General features: G+C 41.8%; 1 protein-coding gene across 4 annotated transcripts in view; it reads left to right on the top strand.

Annotated features, from left to right (window-relative positions):
- Positions 1-19,368, top strand: part of Fam193a (family with sequence similarity 193 member A) — a 122,046-nt gene that overhangs the window by 96,893 nt on the left and 5,785 nt on the right. For all 4 annotated transcript variants that reach the window (XM_021210542.2, XM_021210541.2, XM_029545517.1 and 1 more), the window contains 4 exons: positions 299-482; positions 2,375-2,605; positions 3,974-4,844; positions 14,387-14,468. In XM_021210542.2, the coding sequence (XP_021066201.1) occupies positions 299-482; positions 2,375-2,605; positions 3,974-4,844; positions 14,387-14,468 (1,368 nt within the window). The remainder of the gene's footprint in view (positions 1-298; positions 483-2,374; positions 2,606-3,973; positions 4,845-14,386; positions 14,469-19,368) is intronic.

Genomic DNA, 19,368 nt, shown 5'->3' on the forward strand with positions numbered 1-19,368 from the left:
TTGCCTGTTAGAAACATGTCCTTTGTAATCCCCATCCTGGAACCAGTGGTCTCAAGGAAATCAGAAGAGTCCTGTGTCCATTCAGTGGCACTGTAGGTGTGCTATGACTACTGAACACATGTCGGCAAGAGCCCAGTCACTGTATTCTTGGCTGATGGCACATGATTCTCTGACTCCAGAGCCATGAGCTCTTTTTGCTGCCTTGGTCTGAAAAATGATCAGAACAGCGGGTGGATATGAGGAATAATTAGTGCCTTCAGTGTGGCTTCTTGCTAATGAGCTGTATGTGGTTTTGCAGTGACCCTGACTGTGAAGGGCACCGCTGCGAGAATGGTGTCTATGACCCGCAGCAGGATGATGGGGATGAGAGTGCAGATGAGGATAGCTGCTCCGAGCACAGCTCCAGCACCTCAACTTCCACCAATCAGAAGGAGGGCAAGTACTGTGACTGCTGCTACTGTGAGTTCTTTGGACATGGCGGGGTAAGTGTATTATGACCTGACAGTTGTATGACTTGCTAAGTCTTTGGCAAGAATTGTGTGGTAAATATATTTTTTGTTATTTTGAATTATATGTAGGTGTGAGTATCTATATTGTGAGTATGTTCAAGTACCTGTGGTTACTAAAGGTGGCTGATGTCCTGGAACTGGAGTTACAGATGATTGTGAGATGATTGTGGGTCCTCTCGAAGAGTAGTATGTGCTCTTAACCACTGAGCTATCTCCTTAATGGGTTGTTTTTGTTGCTGTTGCTTTGATTTTTAATGATTGATTGATTGATTGATTTTTTTATTTTTTATTTTTTTGGTTTTTTGGTTTTTTGAGACAGGGTTTCTCTGTATAGCCCTGGCTGTCCTGGAACTCACTCTGTAGACCAGGCTGGCCTCGAACTCAGAAATCCGCCTGCCTCTGCCTCCCGAGTGCTGGGATTAAAGGCGTGCGCCACCACGTCCGGCTCATGATTTATTTTTATTTTATGTGTATTGGTGTTTCACCTTCAATGTGTATCTGTATGAGAGTGTCAGATCTTGGAGTTACAGACAACTGTGAGCTGCCATAGAGATGCTGGGAATTGAGCCTAGGTCCTCTCAAGAACAGTCAGTGCTCTTAACAGCTAAGCCATCTCTCCAGCCCCCTAGTGGGTTGTTAGAATTGGACCGGTACTTCCTGGGAATAAAGGGTGCAGAGGAAGTTATAAGGAGAGTGAGAGGATAATGGATGAATATGAACAGTTTAAATGTATGAGCTTTATAGGTGCTTCCATGTATACTTAAAGAAACAGAATTTCATCACTACAGCTTTTCTATTATCACTGTATTTTTGTTGTTGATGGTGGTTTATTTCTGATTTTTGTGATATTTTCTTCATATTTTAGGCTGACCTCGAACTAGTTTTGTGGCCAGGCTGGTCTTATGCTTTGTGCTCCTCAGTGCTGAGATTACAGAACTGAGCCACCTACCTGTTACTGCTGCAACTTTGTATTTGTTTATGAGATTTGTAAATAGTCAATGAAGTAGGTTATTAACTAAATCTCACCATAGTTTATCTAATGCAGTTTGTGTGAATAGTGTGACCCCTCTTGTTGGATGAAAACAAAAGATACCGTTAGACTATATGCTTCAACAACTCTCTAGAGCAGGAACTGTATTTATGCAACCCAAGGTTGTCCATGGTCCCTAGGAAGGATAAATAAAAAGTGAAGGGCCATATAGGTGTTTTGCTTCATTTGCTTTGTTCTGTCTCCATTTCCTTAAATATGTGTGTGATTTTTTTAATAGTAAGGAATGTGGCAGTAGGAATGAGAACCAGGTGTTCTCCCTTTTGTTCCCCTTTTAACACTGAAAAGGAAAGTAAAGATTACTGAGGAGAATACAGTAGAGATCTATCAACATCAAAAAATAATCGTTAGGGATTTAACTCAGTTATAGAATATTTGCCTGGCCAATGTAAAATCCTTGGTTTGGTCCCCAGCTCTGTTGGTAGGGAAGATAAACCCACTGTACTAAATAAAAATATACATATAAATATGTGTATTGCTTTTCAGTTTTAAAAATCCATTTTGCTAGATTTTTCACAAATGTATACCAATTGGAAGATAGTTAATAAATCTCATTTTTTAGGTTATATAGTAATAATTAGGCTTTCTTTTTTCTTGCCATTCAAGTTATTTGTTTAATTTTTCTTTCAAAATGATTATATATAAGCATATATTAATTATTATAATCAGTCTGAAGATATATATTAAGTTTTAAGCATATATTAAATATTTAAGTAATTTTTTTGAAAAACAGGTAATTTTAGAGATATATTCTGAAATTTGTTATATTCAGAGTTGTTAAACTTGAGGCCTAATTTATTTATATTTTTTACCTTAGCCTCCAGCTGCACCAACAAGTAGAAATTATGCAGAAATGAGGGAAAAACTTCGTTTACGACTGACTAAGAGGAAGGAAGAACAACCCAAGAAAATGGAGCAGATCTCAGAACGGGAAGGTGTAGTTGACCATCGGAGAGTGGAGGATTTGTTACAGTTTATAAACAGCTCAGAGGCCAAGCCAGTTAGTAGTAGTCGGGCAGCCAAACGAGCAAGGCACAAGCAGAGGAAGGTAAGTGACAGCCCTCCCTGCCAGGGCACACAGATATGAAGCTAGGGCTGCTTGACATGCCTGACCTGGTACTCTAGGCGCCTGTCTGCCTCAGAAGGCCTCAGCTAGCAGCTGTACCACTTTGTCTTCTCCCAAAGTATTAAGTTTGTAATAGACTTTCATGCAGCCTGCTCTGCCTGGCCAGTGGAACAGCAGAGCTTACATACACTTTTGCAGGAACCTTTCTTCCAAAGAGATAGAAGGAAGAGATTTTGTGATGCAGAGTACATGGGACTCTGAAGTTTAGAAGCTGAGAGGTGGCCTTTGATAGAAGATAGAGTTCTAACCCATGGTGCCTGCAAGCCTCTTCCCAAGACAGACTTCCCACATGCTTGTCCTGACCACGGCCCATCTACTTGAAGGACAGCTCTTAGCATCAACATTAGAAAGGATAAGGTTAGGCAGTGTCCTTGGTGTAAACTTCTGAGAGCAATTTTCACTCCCCAGAAACTTGACAGGGCTTTTCATAGCACGTCATGAGAAGTAGACATCTATTTGCTTAGGTTTGGGGCCATGAAAGGATCTGCTCTGTGGTCTAGAATCATTCCTACAATGAAATCTTCACTTGGTGAAACTTCTTTCCATCAGGTTGGAAAGCAGAAATACATTGGGGCCACTTGGCAAAGTGAAACTGAATATTTCTGGAAGCCCTTTGCTCTTGTGTAGTTCAACATGTATTGAGACTTTTGTCTGATAGTGTGGGAAGGGACTTTCAAATTTTTGGACACATTTTGTTTGTGTCTTACTTACGCAGGTCCTTGTTTCAGGTTCAGCCCTCACCTGGACAGCTAAGTCTGTCAGGAGCTCATGCAATCAGAAAGCTGATTCCTTGCCATCTATATAGAGAGATGGTCAGGTCTATGGGTGCTGCACGCACAGCACAACTGCTGGTCTGACTACTCCTGGTACCTACTTCTTGGTCAGAGGCTAGCCACCTTGTTCCCAGTAAAGTAAGCATATGCTTTGGTAGGTAGATGAGATTTAACAGTTCTTTTGGGTGAAATAATTACAGGTAGGTATGTTTAAGTTTTTAATTGTTACTGCCTCTTTCAAAGTTCATTTTTCAATATATGATTGACATCTCGAGTTTTGGAGTAATTTTTTAAATTACATTTATATATGTGGGGAGGGGAGGCCATCATAACTTGTGTGTAAGTCATAGGTGAATGTTGATGGGATGATTCTTCACCATGTGGTTCTTGGGGGATCAGATTCAACTCACCAGGCTTGGTGGCAAATGCCTTTACCTGCTGAGCCATCTTAGCAGCTCTGTCAAGTTTTGGAGTTCTTACCATGGTCTAAAGCCATCTTCTCTTTTGTTATTGGCAGCTGGAAGAGAAGGCACGCCTAGAAGCTGAGGCCAGGGCACGGGAGCATCTGCATCATCAGGAGGAGCAAAAGCAGAGGGAAGAAGAGGAGGACGAAGAAGAGGAGGACGAGGAACAGCGTTTCAAGGAGGAATTTCAGCGGCTTCAGGAGCTTCAGAAGTTAAGAGCTGCAAAAAAGAAGAAAAAGGATCGGCCAAGTAAAGACTGTTCCAAGCTGGACATGCTTGCTAGAAATTTCCAGGCAGCAACGGAGTCTATCTCTATCTCTGAAAACATCCACAATGGCTCATTAGAGCAAACCGAAGAACCAGAAACCTCCTCTCACTCCCCTTCCAGACACATGAACCACTCAGAGCCCAGGCCAGGGCCTGGAGCCAACGGGGATGCTACAGACCCTGTGGACCCCAGAGACTCCAAGCTTCTGCTACCTAAGGAAGTCAATGGGAAGCAGCACGAGCCTCTTGCATTTCTCTTGGACATGATGCATCATCACAAGGAGGGAAATAGCAAGCAAAAGTTAAAGCAAACCAGCAAGACCAGCAATGAACCAGCCAGGAAGCCCACAGAGCCTCCCAAAACCACAGAGGTACAGCTCAAACCCCGGGCCCAGCCAGAGTTGAAACCAAAAGTAGTTGACCTTGCTCTTCTCACAGAGCAGAAGAGGGAGGAGAGGAAAACCAACAGCAACAACAACAACAAAAAGCAGCTGAGCCACATCAAAGAGGAGAAGCTGACCACTGTCACTCCTGAGCCACCCTCCCCCAGCCAGCTCCTGCAGAATGGCAGGCTGATTCTGGCCAGTTCTCCTCAGCCCAAGGGCAAGAATAAGAAAAATAAAAAGAAGAAAGGAGACAGAACCAGCAGTTCAATTGGTAAATAAAGATCACGAGGGAACTGTTCCCAGCCTTGGCTGGTGTGGTCTGTGTGTGTGAGTTCTCTACAGGCCCCTGCAGGCGGGATGTTGCTCATCTGTGACTTTTCCAACAATAATATTGTAGCTGCTATATTATTATCTTGAAATAATTTTAGACAAAAAGAAGTACACAATTTTTTTTTTTATTTGACTTGTGGTTAGTTGAAAACATAGGTACAGAACTGGAGAGGGTAAGGAAAGTGGCTGCTGTAACATCCCTCCTATCCTGGGTCATCTTTGGGTGAGGTTATGTTCATCTGTTTCTGTTGATTGTTCCTATCTTACAATTAGTAAGTTTCGATGTCTGTGTCACAGTGAGTTCCCATGCTATCCAGTGCATGACTTGTGTTCTCAGACATCCTTGATTAGTAAGAACTTCTTCCAATAGTGACTTACACAGGTCTAGAACATTCTTGAAGTAGTTGCAGAGGTTTTTGTCTTATACTCTGTAGAAGTATGAACTTCCTGTTTTGTACATAAAGGTGACATGCTGCTTACTGGCTTACTCCTCATGGCTTATTGAACTTGCTTTCTTACCGTATCCAAGACCACCATCCCAAAGGTAGCACCACCCATGCAGTGAACTTGACCCTCCCACAACAATAAGCAATCAAGAAAGTGCACTACAGGCTTACCCATAGGCCAGTCTGATGGGATCATTTTCTCAATGAGATTCCCTCTTCCAAAAATGACTCTAGCCTATATCAAGCTGATGTAAAATTATCCAACACAGACCTTTTTGTTTTGTTTGTTTTTTTTATTTTTGTTTTTAACTAGAATTTTGTTATTTGGTTTTTAAGAAATTTTTATAAATTAGGAATACGAGTTTTTCACCTCTGTTCAGTGCTGCCAAAATTTTCTCCTGGTTCGTAAGTTTCCTATGAACTTGGTTTACTGGGTTTTTCAGCCATTTGGAAGTTTTCTTGTTTGCTTTTATGTAGTCATTTTACCAATCTTACATTGTAAGTCTTACATTGTCAACTGCCTTTGGAGTTTGATAATTGTTAGCCTTATTCTGACACCAGGGTTAGGGAGGAATACAAAATTTCTCTCTAGTGTTTGTGTAGTTTCTTCTTCCTTCCCTCATGTAGATCTTAAACATGTTTGGGGTTTATTCTTGGGTATGAGATGAAATGTGGGTTTATTTTTCTCTTTTCCCAAATGCTTACACAGTTGTCTTGAAAAATTTATGAGGAAGCTCTTCCTGCCCTGTGGTCTATAGTGCTGCTCTTCTGCAGCAGGTTTTCATATGCCCTGGGTCTGGGTCTGGGTCTGTGTTCTTTTCTGTGTTCCCTGCTCTGAACTGTTATTTTTAAGTCTCCCATTTATAGGTTTTATAGGTGCTTCTCTTATCTCTTAGTTTTTGTTCTTAGTATTTGGCTGCTCTTCTGTATAACTTACAGTGAGTTGAGATGTAGGCACTATGAAGTGTATAACTTACTTTTAAAATGGATGAAGTCTCTCAGTGTATTTAATTTCCAGTGCTGGAGTTGAAGCCCAAGGCCTATGCAGATCCAAAAGGCACTGTATCCCTGAGCTTCATCCTTTACCACAGTACATTTTATATTAATTACATGTTATAATACTATTTTAATATGTTTTATTAAATTATTACTATATATATATTTTACATTTTAAAATCTGACTCTTAAAATACATTACTCAAATCACATTTATTGGGCTGGAGAGATGGCTCAGTGGTTAAGAGCACTGACTGTTAGCATTCTGTCTAAACCCCACCCCCACAGTTACCTGGCAACAGCCAGGTATGCTTCTCCCCACAGTTACCTGGCAACAGCCAGGTAGACCTATAAAAAGGGCTGCTTCCCCCCCCCCTGGTCTCTTGTTTCTCTCCTGCTTTTCCCTTACCCCCTCTCTCCTTGAGCTCATGGCATGGCGGCCTCTACTTGTCTACTCTGTCTCCCTGCTTTTCTCTGCCTCTACTACCCTCTTAACTCCCCTCCCCATGCCCTGAATAAACTCTATTCTTCTATACTATACCATAGTGTGGCTGGTCCCTCAGAGGGAAGGGATGCCTCTGCATGGGCCTGCTGAGACACCCCCTGCCCCCATACCTCACCACACCCCCATAGAACATATTTTTCCCCCTTTATGTTTTTATAAACACGTCATATGGTACGGAGAGATATATATTCTATAGGAGTGTGGTGATGTATGGGGGGAGAGGGGTGTCTCATTGGGCCTATAACAAGGCATCCCTTTCCCCTGAGGGACCAGCCACAGGACAGTATAGTATAGAATAGAGTTTATTCCGGGCATGGGGAGGGGAGTTAAGAGAGGAGGGTTAGGAGAAGGCAGGGAGGGGGGGAGAGGGAGAGAAGTAGAGGCCAGCCATGACCATGAGCATGTGGAGAAGAGGGGTAGGGGAAGGGAATGGGAAGAGGAAGAGGAAGAGAGGGAGGAAGGGACAAGTAGCCCCTTTTATAGTGGATCAGGCCTACCTGGCTATTGCCAGGTAACTGTGGGGTCGAGTTTAGACAGAATGCTAACACTGACTGCTTTTCCAGAGGTCCTGAGTTCAATTCCCAGCAACCGCATGGTAGCTCACAACCATCTGGAATGGAATCTGACGCCCTCTTCTGGTGTGTCTGAAGATAGCTACAGTGTACTCATACCCATAAATCTTTTTTTAAAGAAAAAAATCACATTCATTCCTAGTAGACAACGCAGCCTCACTGGTTGGTTATATGAAACTTTTTGTGTGTGCTAACTTCACATCTTTTATTTTACTAAATTGCTTCATTGTTCAAGTCTTGTCCGTCACAGGAGTTTACTGGAGAAGTTATGTCTGTCATATGTCTGTAGACACGGATGGCTAATGTGCTTTTCCCCTACACACACACATACATACAAACACACCTTCTCTCTGTGTCTCTCATGTTGCTGCTGGTTTTGGTTGGTTGGTTGGTTGGTTGGTTGGTTTTGTGACAGGCATCCAACTTCCTTTGTGGAACTTAGGGTGACCTTGCACTTCTGATCCTCCTGCTTCCACCTCCTAAGTCCTAAGATTACAGATGTGTGCTACCATTCCCATTTTTTACAGAAGTAGGGATTGAACCTGGGAGGCAAGTCCTCTACCTACTAACTATTACCAGTCACACCCCTTAAAAGAAAAGTTGTTTCTTTTGATTTGTTTGATTTTGTTTCTTGGTTTTTGTTTGTTTATTTTTGAGATTGTTTGTGTAGCCCTGGCTGTCTTAGAACTCACTCTGTAGACCAAGCTGACCTTAAACTCTGATCACCTACCTCTACGTTGGAACTAAAGGTGTATGTCACCCTACCTGGCTTATAAGTTTCTTTTATTGTTGTTGTTATATTTAGTATCAAGGGGAAACTAGACTCAGAAGTGTTTAAAAGCCTTCTTTTTCTATTTTATGGAATAATTAAAATAGTATTGGCATTGGTTCTTTGAAATCTGGATAGAATTCTGTATGAATCCATCTATTTCTGGAATCTTTCTAATGTGGGGAACTTTACTACTGTTTCAATCTTATGGTTGGTTTTAGATCTATTTGAATTATTTCTTTAGTCTTGGCATGTATATATCTAGTAGTCCATTCATTTCTTTTGCATTTTCCAATTTAGTGGAATATATCCTTAAGATTTTCTGAATTTCAGCCAAATGCTGGTAGTATGGGTTCATGTGTTTAATCCCAGAACTCATTTCGGTTACAGTGTTATCTCCCCAACCCCTTTTTTTCTCTATATTTTACTAGTTTGAGTCCTTTTCTTTAGCTGTCCTCAGATTTACCTGCCTGTGCCTCCCCTCCTCCTGAGTGCTGGGATTAAAGTCATATGTGACCATGCTCAGCTTGATTTTAATTTTTTGTGTTTATGGGCATTTTGTCTATATGTGTGCTTGGTACCCGCGGAGGCCAGAAGAATGTTAGGTTCCCTTGGAACTAGCGTTACAGATGATGATGAGCTGCTCTGTGGGTGCTGGGAATCAAGTCTGGGTCCTCTGGAAGAGCAGCCAGTGCTTCTAATCACTAAGCTGTCTCTCCAGCCTTTGGGGGTTTTGTCTGTTTGGGTTTTTTGTTGTTGTTGTTGTTGTTGTTTGTTTTGGGGGGGTTAGGGGAGGGATGGGTTGTTGTTTGTTATTGAGACAAGGTTTCATATTCTGACTACCCTGGAGTTCACTGTGTAGACCAGTCTGGCCTGGAATTCACTGTGTAGACCAGTCTGGCCTGGAATTCACAGGGATCTGCCTGCCTCTGCCTCCCCAGCACTGGGATTAAAGGTGTGCACCACAACACACAGACTCTCTCCCAAGGCTTGTACCTCTAGTTGTTTTCTCTTACTGAATCTTACTCTGCTAGAAATGGTTGTAGTGTTTCCCTGTTAACTGAGATGCTGGCTCTAGGGCTAAGGTCTCACCATCCCACCTAATGCTAGGATGGGAGCCAGCGACTCTTGACATTCTTAAATGTCTTTATGAGGAATAGGTGTTGAATTTTATCAAGGTGGGGTTTTTGTGGGTGGTTTTTTCTCCTCAGAACTATTTACAATAATGTTATTGTTTTAGTTTGCCAACATTAAATCAACCTTAAATTCCTGTAATAATTATCATTTACCTTGTGGCAATTATATTCTTTGGTTGAGGTTCTACTTGTTGTTATTATCTTGATATTCATAGGTTTGTAACTTTCCTTTTTGCTGCCATTTTAATTCACTGTATTTGCACAGGGCAGAATGGGGGTGTCAATCAATAATCTTCATAAAAGAAATTAGAGTGCATTTTCAGTATCCTCATATTCAGTTCTGGAACACCTTCAGGCTGTATTGAAACTGTCAAGGCTTTGGAAGTTTGAAAGCATTCTGTCTGTTTCCATTGAAATTTTATAATATTTCTTCAGGTAATGTAGTGAATTTTGGAAGACTACTTTCCTTTAGTAAGTTTTCCTTTTCAGCTAAAGTTCCAAACTTTGTATACATTGTCTGCAAAGTATATACACGTATGAGTGCTTTTTTAGGACAGGCTTTTTTTGTGGTTCATACTGTATTGCCAAGGCTGAAAATGCACTCCTCTGTGGCCCTGACATGTGACCGTCACTTACATTTGTTTTCTGCTTGACATTTCTCACTCTGTGTTTTGATTTTGTGTAAGTTAATCATCTGTGCCCTTCGTTAGGGTTTGTTGGTGGTGGTGGTGGTGGTGGTGGTGGTGTAACTCAGATTTTCCCTTTTCCCCTTTTTCCTTTTTAGTTTTCTGCTCTTACCTTTATTTCTTTTCATGTGATTTTTTTCTGTTTTGTAGTTTTTTACCTTGCTATTCATTGTTTAACTTTTTAATTTAGAAATTTAATTTGGGACCAGGTGTGGTGGCACTTGCTTTTAATCCCACCACTCCAGAACCATACATTTGTGAGTTCATGGACAGCCATGGTTACATGGAAGAACTGTCTCAAAAAAAATAAGAAAAAGAAATTTCGTTTGTTTTCATCCCTCTTCCACTTTTATTGATAAAAGTGTTTGACACTTGGGATTTTCCATCAGTTGGTATCATTACTTTAATTGTATCCCAAAGACTCCTTTGAGACAAAGTAGCTCAAGCCGCTACCCACGTAGTGTGTTACCCAGCTGGCTTCTAGCTCTGCTGCACCTCCTCCCGGGTTCTGGGAGCACATGCTTGTGTCGCCATGTTGGGCACTGTGGTCTGACAGGTGATTGTTCAACCAGGTTGTTTAGAAATGTTGTGGTTTCCATGTTGTTGGCTTTCTGTGTGCATGTTTTTTCTTCCTTTTGCCAGGTAGCATATTTACAGCTTGAGTTTCTAGGTGGGTGGGCCTATTGTTGCTCATTTTTAGGTCACCCCATCCCCACCCCCCATCCTGGTTAGAGTGTTTGGGCATTTCTTTCTCTGGAAATGTTCAGATCTCTCCACTTATAACCTAACAAACAGCTTTCTACTATTAGAACAGAATACTTGAGATAATCAACTTCTAAAGAGGGAAGGCATATTTTGCTCTCAGTTCTTAAGATTTTAGCCTCTAGTCAGCCCCATTGCTTTGGGGCTTTTGGTGAAGCAGCACGTAATGACAGAAGAAATCAGTTCACCTTCAAATGACTGGGAGGCAAGAGAGATGGGGGTGGGGGTAAATTGCCACTCTTCCTTCAAGAATGGCCCCCAGTGACTTAGCTTCTTCCCTAGAGTCCCCACTAGGGAATTCTTCCAATAGCCTCTTGACTTTTGTGGGACCCCTGCAGTCCTAACTATCGTGTATCAGCTTTTGTGAAGGTCTCATGTGAACTTAAGGTACAGATGTATGTCTGCCTTATGTTATTTGTGATACATAAATTACTTTTTCTGTCACTAAGATGCATCTCCACTTTTTTGGTGGGGGTGGTGTGGGGGAGGGTGGAACGGGATGGATAAAACCGTTGTCCAGGTTAGCAGTCCTCCTGCCTGCCTACCCTCCTGAGTAACTAGAATTACAGGATGCACTACCACATAACTCCAAGGTTAGCACAGAATATATAATGGGGCCCTGTCAGGATTGGGAGTCAGAGGAAAAAAAGCAAGGTTTTCTTTGGTGAGTTAAAGCCATTCACATTGTGATAGTAACTTTATAGTTGGCCTCAGTGTTATCACTATCTTGTAATTACTTTGAGTGTCTTGTATGTATTGGTTTTTTCTTTGTGGTATTTTGTTCAACGCTTTTATTTCTAAACATATTTGGTACTTAGGAAAACTTGAGGTTTTGAACACATACGTATGTCTTAATTTTTTTCTGTTGCTATAATAAACACCTGGAACAAACTTGATAAAAAGAGATTTAGTTTCTCTCACAGTTCTAGAGACTGAGAAGTGCAAGATCCAACAGCACTTATCTGTTGTAGGCCTTGTGCTACTTCCAGGGAGAGCAGAAAAGTCCCAAGAAAACCAGGTGTGTTCTTAGGAAGGTGGGATAATGGCCCACTCTAGAACATACATTCCTTTTTTGTTATTCGTGGTTTTTTGGTTTTGGTTTTGGGTTTTTTTGTTGTTGTTTTTGTTTTGTTTTTGTTTTTCGAGACAGGGTTTCTCTGTGTAGGCCTGACTGTCCTGGAACTCAGTCTGTAGACCAGGCTGGCCTCGAACTCAGAAATCTGCCTGCCTTTGCCTCCCAAGTGCTGGAATTAAAGGTGTGAGCCACCACGTCTGGCTCTTTGTGTGTGTGTGTGTGTGTGTTTGTTTGTTTGTTTTGGTGTGTGTGTATGTGTATCTTTCTGTCTGTCTATCTGTCTGCTGATATCAGCAGAGGCCAAAAGAGAGTGCCTTGATGCCCGGAAGTGAGAGTTACAGGCAGCTGTGAGCTGCTTCACATGGATTCTGGTTTGACTGGCATCTCTTGGAAAGGCACCAAGAGCCATCTCTCCAGCCCCCAGAACATGTACTCTATAGAAATCAAATGGGGCCTCTAAAGATTGAGCTGACTCCTGTGAGTCATTCGTGAGGCTCTGCCCTCTAGGCCCCAGCTTCTAGCACTTAGATAAGGAGGTAAGCCCCAGTGTGGGTTTGTGGGATCAAACTATATCCCAACTGTTGGTAGCTTGCTTTAGACTTACTACTACTTCAGTGTCCAGGTGCCTAGTTGCTGTCATCTCCTCTTGCATCCTGCCTTATTTTGCTTCAAGGCATTCACCATACTTCATCCTCTGTAGCTGCCAGTGAGCCAATTCCACTCTTTCTACTTTGCTATTCCCCTTCCTTCTCTTCATCTTGCTCATTTTCCCTTGCTTCTGCTTTTTCAGAGTATAGCATCTTTAGCTAATGCTTAGGACAGGCCTTCTTGTAAGTGTCCCAGCCCTCTGATAAGTGAGTGGAACATAGCCTCAGCATGTCCCCTCTCATCTGCTATATCCTTGCTCATTGGCAGTAAATGTATCCGCTCCAGTAGATTTAAAGTTCTTAAGTTATATTTGCATTTTAATATGCTGTGGAAAAACTGTCCTCAGTATTAAATATGGCCTCTTACACTAAAGTTTTATAAATACCCATTTATTTTATATTTTTGAGATATCGTCTCTTGTAGCCCAGGCAGACCTCCAACTTTCTATGTATCTTACAATGACTTTGAACTTCTCATCCTTCTGCCTACACCTCCTAAGTCTTGGGATTACAGGGATGTATCACCATGTGCAGTTTCTATGTAGTACTGCTGATTGACCCCAGAGTTTCATGCATGCTGGGCAAACACTATGCTAAACTAAGCTAGACTCTGAGCCTGAGACTGCTAATTCTGATGAGGAAAGTATATGATAGACACTGTAGTATTACTACCTGCACTGTTGTGCTCAGTGTATGTGTGCAGTTATGACTGCCCCTGCTCTGAGACTGAAAAGGCTGCTGAGCTGCTCTCTTCACACACTTGCAATCACAATTTTGCCTTCCCCTGACAGGACCAGATTTATAGACTTCTTGATTAGTGTGTATGTTTGTCTTTCCTTTTGATCCTTTATTATTATTCCTTTTACATTCATTTATTTGTTGTGTGGATACAGAGGCACGCTGCAGTGCAGGAGTGGAGATCAGTAGGTAACCCACCGGATTTGCTTCTCTTCTGCTGCATGTGTGCTGGGAATCCAACTGAGATGGTCAGAGCTCGGCAGTGGCCCTGTTTTCTTGGGGTTTTTTTGTTTTGTTTTGTTTTGTTTTGTTTTTCTCCCCTCTCCCCAAGATAGGTTTTCTGTAACCCAGGCTGTAATGGCTAGAATAACGGGTTTACTACCAAACAATCTTATTTCTTTGCTTTTTATTTCTACTACTAGAATCTTCAAAGGTAGGGTTTGGTCTGGAGTGCAGCCCTGTGCAGGTATATAGAACTTTCTGTGACTCTTCGGCTAGCTTTCCTCTGAAACTTGTCTTTCCTTCTTTCTGAGTTCAGACACCCTGAGGCTCTCTCCTGGACTTTGTTGCTTTTCAGAATGGACGCTCTCAGTCCTTGGTACTCTTGTCATGCATGTTGCCACAATGGCAGCTGCTGTTAGGAAGGTAAAATGTGCCCTGATTATACCACTGTGGAAATGTCCCTTGATAGAACTAGTGTGATGATTATTTGGGAGACTAAGGTTCATTTTTTAACAAAGAATTGTAAGTTCTCTCTACCTTTACATTTTCCTTGATACTGCATACTTAGAGCCAGACTTAGGGAAGTCAGTCAGACCTGGCACAACAGGGAAGAAAAGTTGAAATTCTCAGACTGGGCTGAGATTCCATTAAGTAAAATGTCCCTCAACTTGTGGCCCTCTGGTGTCCTGGATAGTAAAGCAGGACTGCACTTCTGATGTGAAAGACTCAAGTTCTGAGTTAGGGTTCTCTCCAGCAGGTCTTGTTGATGGGACCTTGAAGTAGTAATGGTTTTGTTGAGCACATGAGTGAGTAGCTCTACGTAGTCTACCCTCCTGGCCTTTTGCAGAATCTTGTCTTACTCTTTGTATTTATTCTGGTGAGATGGCCACTCTGATAATGCGAGGTGTCTCCTTCCCTTCACTTTACAGATGATGTTTTTCTGCCTAAAGACATCGACCTGGACAGTGTGGATATGGATGAGACTGAGCGGGAGGTGGAGTATTTCAAAAGGTAATATAAGGCCTGCATGTCAGGACATTGGTGGGTTCCTGTTTGCAAAGCTTATCTAGTTTGCCTATTCTTGTGACACTCCCGTGACATTTTGGTCACCCTGGATAATTGTCAGTAACAAGCCAAATAGCAAACAGTCCCACCCTATCCCACCTCGTTCCAGCCATACCCCCACTCTTGTGTACACAATTCATCTTCACTAAGTTCTTTCAGTGTCCATGTGTTCAAAGAGCAGTTGAGAGTGGTGATTCTCCTGGTGGGCCTGAATCAGCAGCCTCACTTCAGAACCTGACTGCTCTCCAAATCTGCTGCTTCTGACTCTAGCCACCTGTGTGCAGCACAAAGACATAGGTACAACTCTGAGCATTCATGTCAGTATCTCATAACTGGCTGTAACTACAGACCCAGGGGTCTAATGTCCTCTTCTCCACTCTTTGGGAACCTGTACTCATATGTGTATACCCTGACACAGACACATAGACCTACACATAAGTAAAAAGAAGTAGATATTTGAGAAAAAGACAAATGAGTCTGGAAAGATGGCTCAACGATCAAAAAAGAATCAAGTGATCCTTCTCCAGGACTGCAGCTCCAATTCTCCACATCCACAAGGTGCTGATCAAGCCTTCTGTGACTACAATTCCAATAGATGCAACTCCTGTGGCCTCCACATACACACTTACTTGTAAATAATAAAAATAAATCCTTTATAAAGGAAAGAAGATGGTAAACACAGTCATATGTCAGTAACCATAAATACAAAGAAAAATTGTGCCCAGATGCAGTGTCTTAAATATATGTTCCCAGCACTCAGGAGGCTGAGAGAAGCATCACTGTGAGTTCAAGACCAACCTGGGCTACATAGTGACTTGCAGGTCAGCCTAGGCTAGCTTGAGACCTTACCTCTTAACAAAAATCTAATCAAAATAAGTTACAACACATTATATAGATTGCTTCTCAACTTCCCTAATGCTACAGCTCTTTAATACAATCCCTCACGTTGTGGTGACCTCCAACCATAAAATTATTTTTGTTGCTACTTCATAACTAATTTTGCCATTGTTATAAATAGTAATATATATCTGATATGCAGGATATCTAATATCCTGTGAAGGGTCATTTAACCCCTTAAAGAGGTCACAGCATAGAGGTTGAGAACCACTGTATTAGGTGATATTAAAAAGTTTGAATGTACATTTATTTATGCACACTATTTGTAATGCTGTACTTGAAATAGCCAGACATGGTGATGTACACCTGGAATGTGAATTCAAGACCAGCCTGATGTACAAAGTGAAGTTGTCTTTAAAAAGCTCCAAAAGAAAAACAGAAATGACAGACAAGAAAAAAGGACTACAGTATTGCTGAGAGTTATGGCACATGATTTTTTAATCCAATCATTCAGGAGGTAGAGGCAAGCAGATCTCAAGTGATTTTGAGACCAGCCAAGACAAATGTTTATAAGACATTTGTAATAGAAACAAAACAAAAACCAAATAGAACTTGAATATTGACCAGTGAAGAACCAACCAACCAACTGGTAAACTGGCATACTCTTAAGAATGGGATGGCTGTTCTTGGTTGTAAGTTTGACTACCAGTTGTAGTTAATACAGAATTAGCTAAAACCCAAGTAAGTGTATGGATACAGCTCTGACAGGTTGTTTTCTTAATTAAATTATTTAAAGTGAAAAGATCCTCTTTTAATCTCTCCCACCCTCTGGTGGCAGCCTACATAAAGATCATGGAAGAAGGAAGCTCTCTCTTTGCCTGTTTGCCCTCACTCTCACCGTCAAGTCCATTCCTTCACTAGTATTAGAGCCCACGTCTTTGGGATTCTGACATAAACAGAAAACTGGCTGAGATGCCCAGCCTTGTGGACTGCACTGGATTCTTGGACTTTACATCAATCGATAGACAGCCATTGTTGAACTAGCTGGACCACAGCCTGTAAGTCACTCTAATAAATAACATGCGCGCACACACACACAAAATTAATTCTGTTCCTCTAGAGAACCTAGACTAATACAAAGAGATAGGACAAAATTAAATTTTATAAGTAACAGTTCCCTACCTGGGAAAGGAAGAAGAATGTATAAAATAGAGGTCTTTCCAAATTGCTCAGCCTCCAGCTGTAATTCTTAGCCAACACAGAAAAAAGAAACTGAAGGCTTAAACAAGTTGACAGGAGGGAATAAAACTATTTTGTAAAGTCTTCTGTCTGCAGAGTAAATGTGAAAGAACATCACAAGGGCTAGTTGTGTGGGGGTCAGTATAAAAGTTAAAGTTAACTTGTTTTTCTCTACACCACCAGTAGTCCAAAATTGTAGTTTAAATAGATCCAGCATGTATGGGCTGGGGATTAGTCTCATTGGTAGGGGACCTACTTAGCTGTTTGAGGTCCTAGGTTCCCTCCAAAAAAGGAAAAGAGGACAAATAGTAAAGGATGAAGCAGATAGCATTTACCATAGTACCCACATCACTGCACTACCCATAATTGAAGCCAGCAGAGGTTATACAAGACTTACACTCAGAAATTTAGGGAGCTTTTAAAGGAAAAACATTATGAAAGAGCTAACCAGGTGGCTAAACAGGTAAAGAGAGGCACTTGCTGCCGAACCTGACAACCTGAATTCCATCCCCAGAAAGAGGGAGCGTTTCAATTCTAGCAAGTTGTCCTCTGACTCCCACATTTGTGCCTTGACATACATGTGCCCATATATACATATAATAGGGAAGGGAATGAGTGTTTCAAAAGAAAAGGGAAGAAGGGCTCACTGAGGTTGTCTCGAGAGAGATGGCTTCAGCAGTTAAAAGCATTTCTTGCTCTTGGAGAGGACCTGAGTTCATTTCCAAACCCTCTGGTGGTTCACAGCTATAACTCCAGTTCCAGGGGATCCAGTGCCCCCTTTTGGTTTACTTGGGTACCAGGCAGGCATGTAGTGCACATACAAAGATGCTGTGAAAACACACATACACATAAAATTTAAAAGGTGGCAACAACAAAGCCTGATGGAGGCCTCACCCACAGACCTGTTCAAAGACAAGAATTAACAGCTATTGAATTTCCCAAATCTTCCTGTAGGCTTAAATCCCAAGAATAGTCATTGTATTAGAATTCTTGAGGGAGGGAGGGAGGGAGGGAGGGAGGGAGGGAGGGAGGCAAAATGAATGAATGAATGAATGAATGAATGAATGAATGAATGAATGAATATGGATGTATATTAAGAGGATTTAGTAGAATGACTTATAGGCCAGAGTGCTGCTAGTCCAACAATGGCTGTCTCCCAGTGGAAAGGCCGAAAAACTAGATGTATCAGCTATCCCTATTTGGTAATAGAGTCTCAGAGCATTCATAGAGAGCTGCTAGTCTTTAGTCTATTTAGGAATCCTAAAGAATTGGGTTTTAATACTACCAAAGGAATGCTTCAACAGAATATATGGACTTGCCAGTGAGAGTGAGAGCAAGCAGGCTGTTTTCCTTCCCCTATGTCCACTAAAATGGCATTGGTCTTCCTATCTCAAATGAGCCAATCAAGAAAATCTCTCATAGGAATAACCAGCAGCTTGACTTTTAGTTGATTCCAGATCTAGTCAACCAAGATTAGCCATTACAATCATGGAACTTGTCTTTCTAAAGCATGTTAGAATAAATTGTGATTGAGTCATGGAGAGGAAGAGGAGGAGGAGGAGGAGGAGGAGGAGGAGGAGGAGGAGGAGGCAGCGGCGGCGGCGGCAGCTGTGCAGTGACACCAAGGAGCAGAATTCAGCAGTTCTCACATGCTTTTCTGTCCATTTTGTTGGTAATCACCAAAAAAATGTATGTCCCTTCAATAGAATTCTACTCTACATTAAGAACAGCTGTCTGTAATGCAGCACCAAGGAAGGTTTCAAAGGTTTCCCACAGCAGCATACGCACACAGTGACCAGGCCAGCACAAGTCACTTGTTGCCAGATTACATGTGAATTTATCCACTGTCAGACCTTTATCATTATTCCTCGATGCTGAATCAAGATAGAGCTTAGCAAGGTAGGAAAATAGGTGACAATGTGTCTTTTTTGAGGTGACCCACAAGGATAGAGCCATGTGTTGGTACCAGCTAGCTATGCTTTTTTCATGAATTAAGGCTCAATAAAGTCCATTTTTCAATTATGGCGCAGGGAGTATATTTAGTTGGTAGATTACTCTGGATTCAGTCCCCAGCACTTCATAAAACCAGACATGGAGGATATTTCATTCCTATAATACAGGCACTTGGGATATAGAGACAGGAAGCTCATAATTCAAGGTCATTGTCAGGTACATGGTGAGTTGAAAACCAGCATGAGACCCTCACTCAAGAAATAAAATGTTAGCCGGGAAGTGGTAGTGCACGCCTTTAATCCCAGCTCTTGGGAGGCAGAGGCAGGCAGATGATTGCTGAGTTCGAGACCTGCCTGGTCTACAGAGAGTTCCAGGACAGCCAGGGCTACACAGAGAAACCCTGTCTCAAAACAAAACAAAAAGAAAGAAAAGAAATAAAATGTTCACAGATGCAAATGTATGTGTTAAAACTATAGAGAACACAAGGAAATTACTGCGGTGAAAAGCCAAGATGCTTCTAAGAGAAGGAAGATCTGAAGCCAAAGTAGTGTGGCTTGGCAGCTGGTGGGGTGTATACCTGACATTGAATTGTCAGGACAGCACGGGCTACACTGGGGCAGTCAGTAGAGATTCCAATTCCATATCCTAGTACGGAATTACACATTTCAGTCATTCATGTATGCTACATTTACAAGAAGGGTAAGTATGGTTTGGTTATGCCTCCCCAGAAGAATAAGTACAAAGGGAGGCTGTTATCCCTACCCATTTTAAAGTTGTAGAAGCTTCCACTGAGACATTGTGATGGCCATACAGAAGA

Source organism: Mus pahari, chromosome 13, assembly GCF_900095145.1.
Source record: "Mus pahari chromosome 13, PAHARI_EIJ_v1.1, whole genome shotgun sequence".
Taxonomy (NCBI): Eukaryota; Metazoa; Chordata; class Mammalia; order Rodentia; family Muridae; genus Mus; species Mus pahari.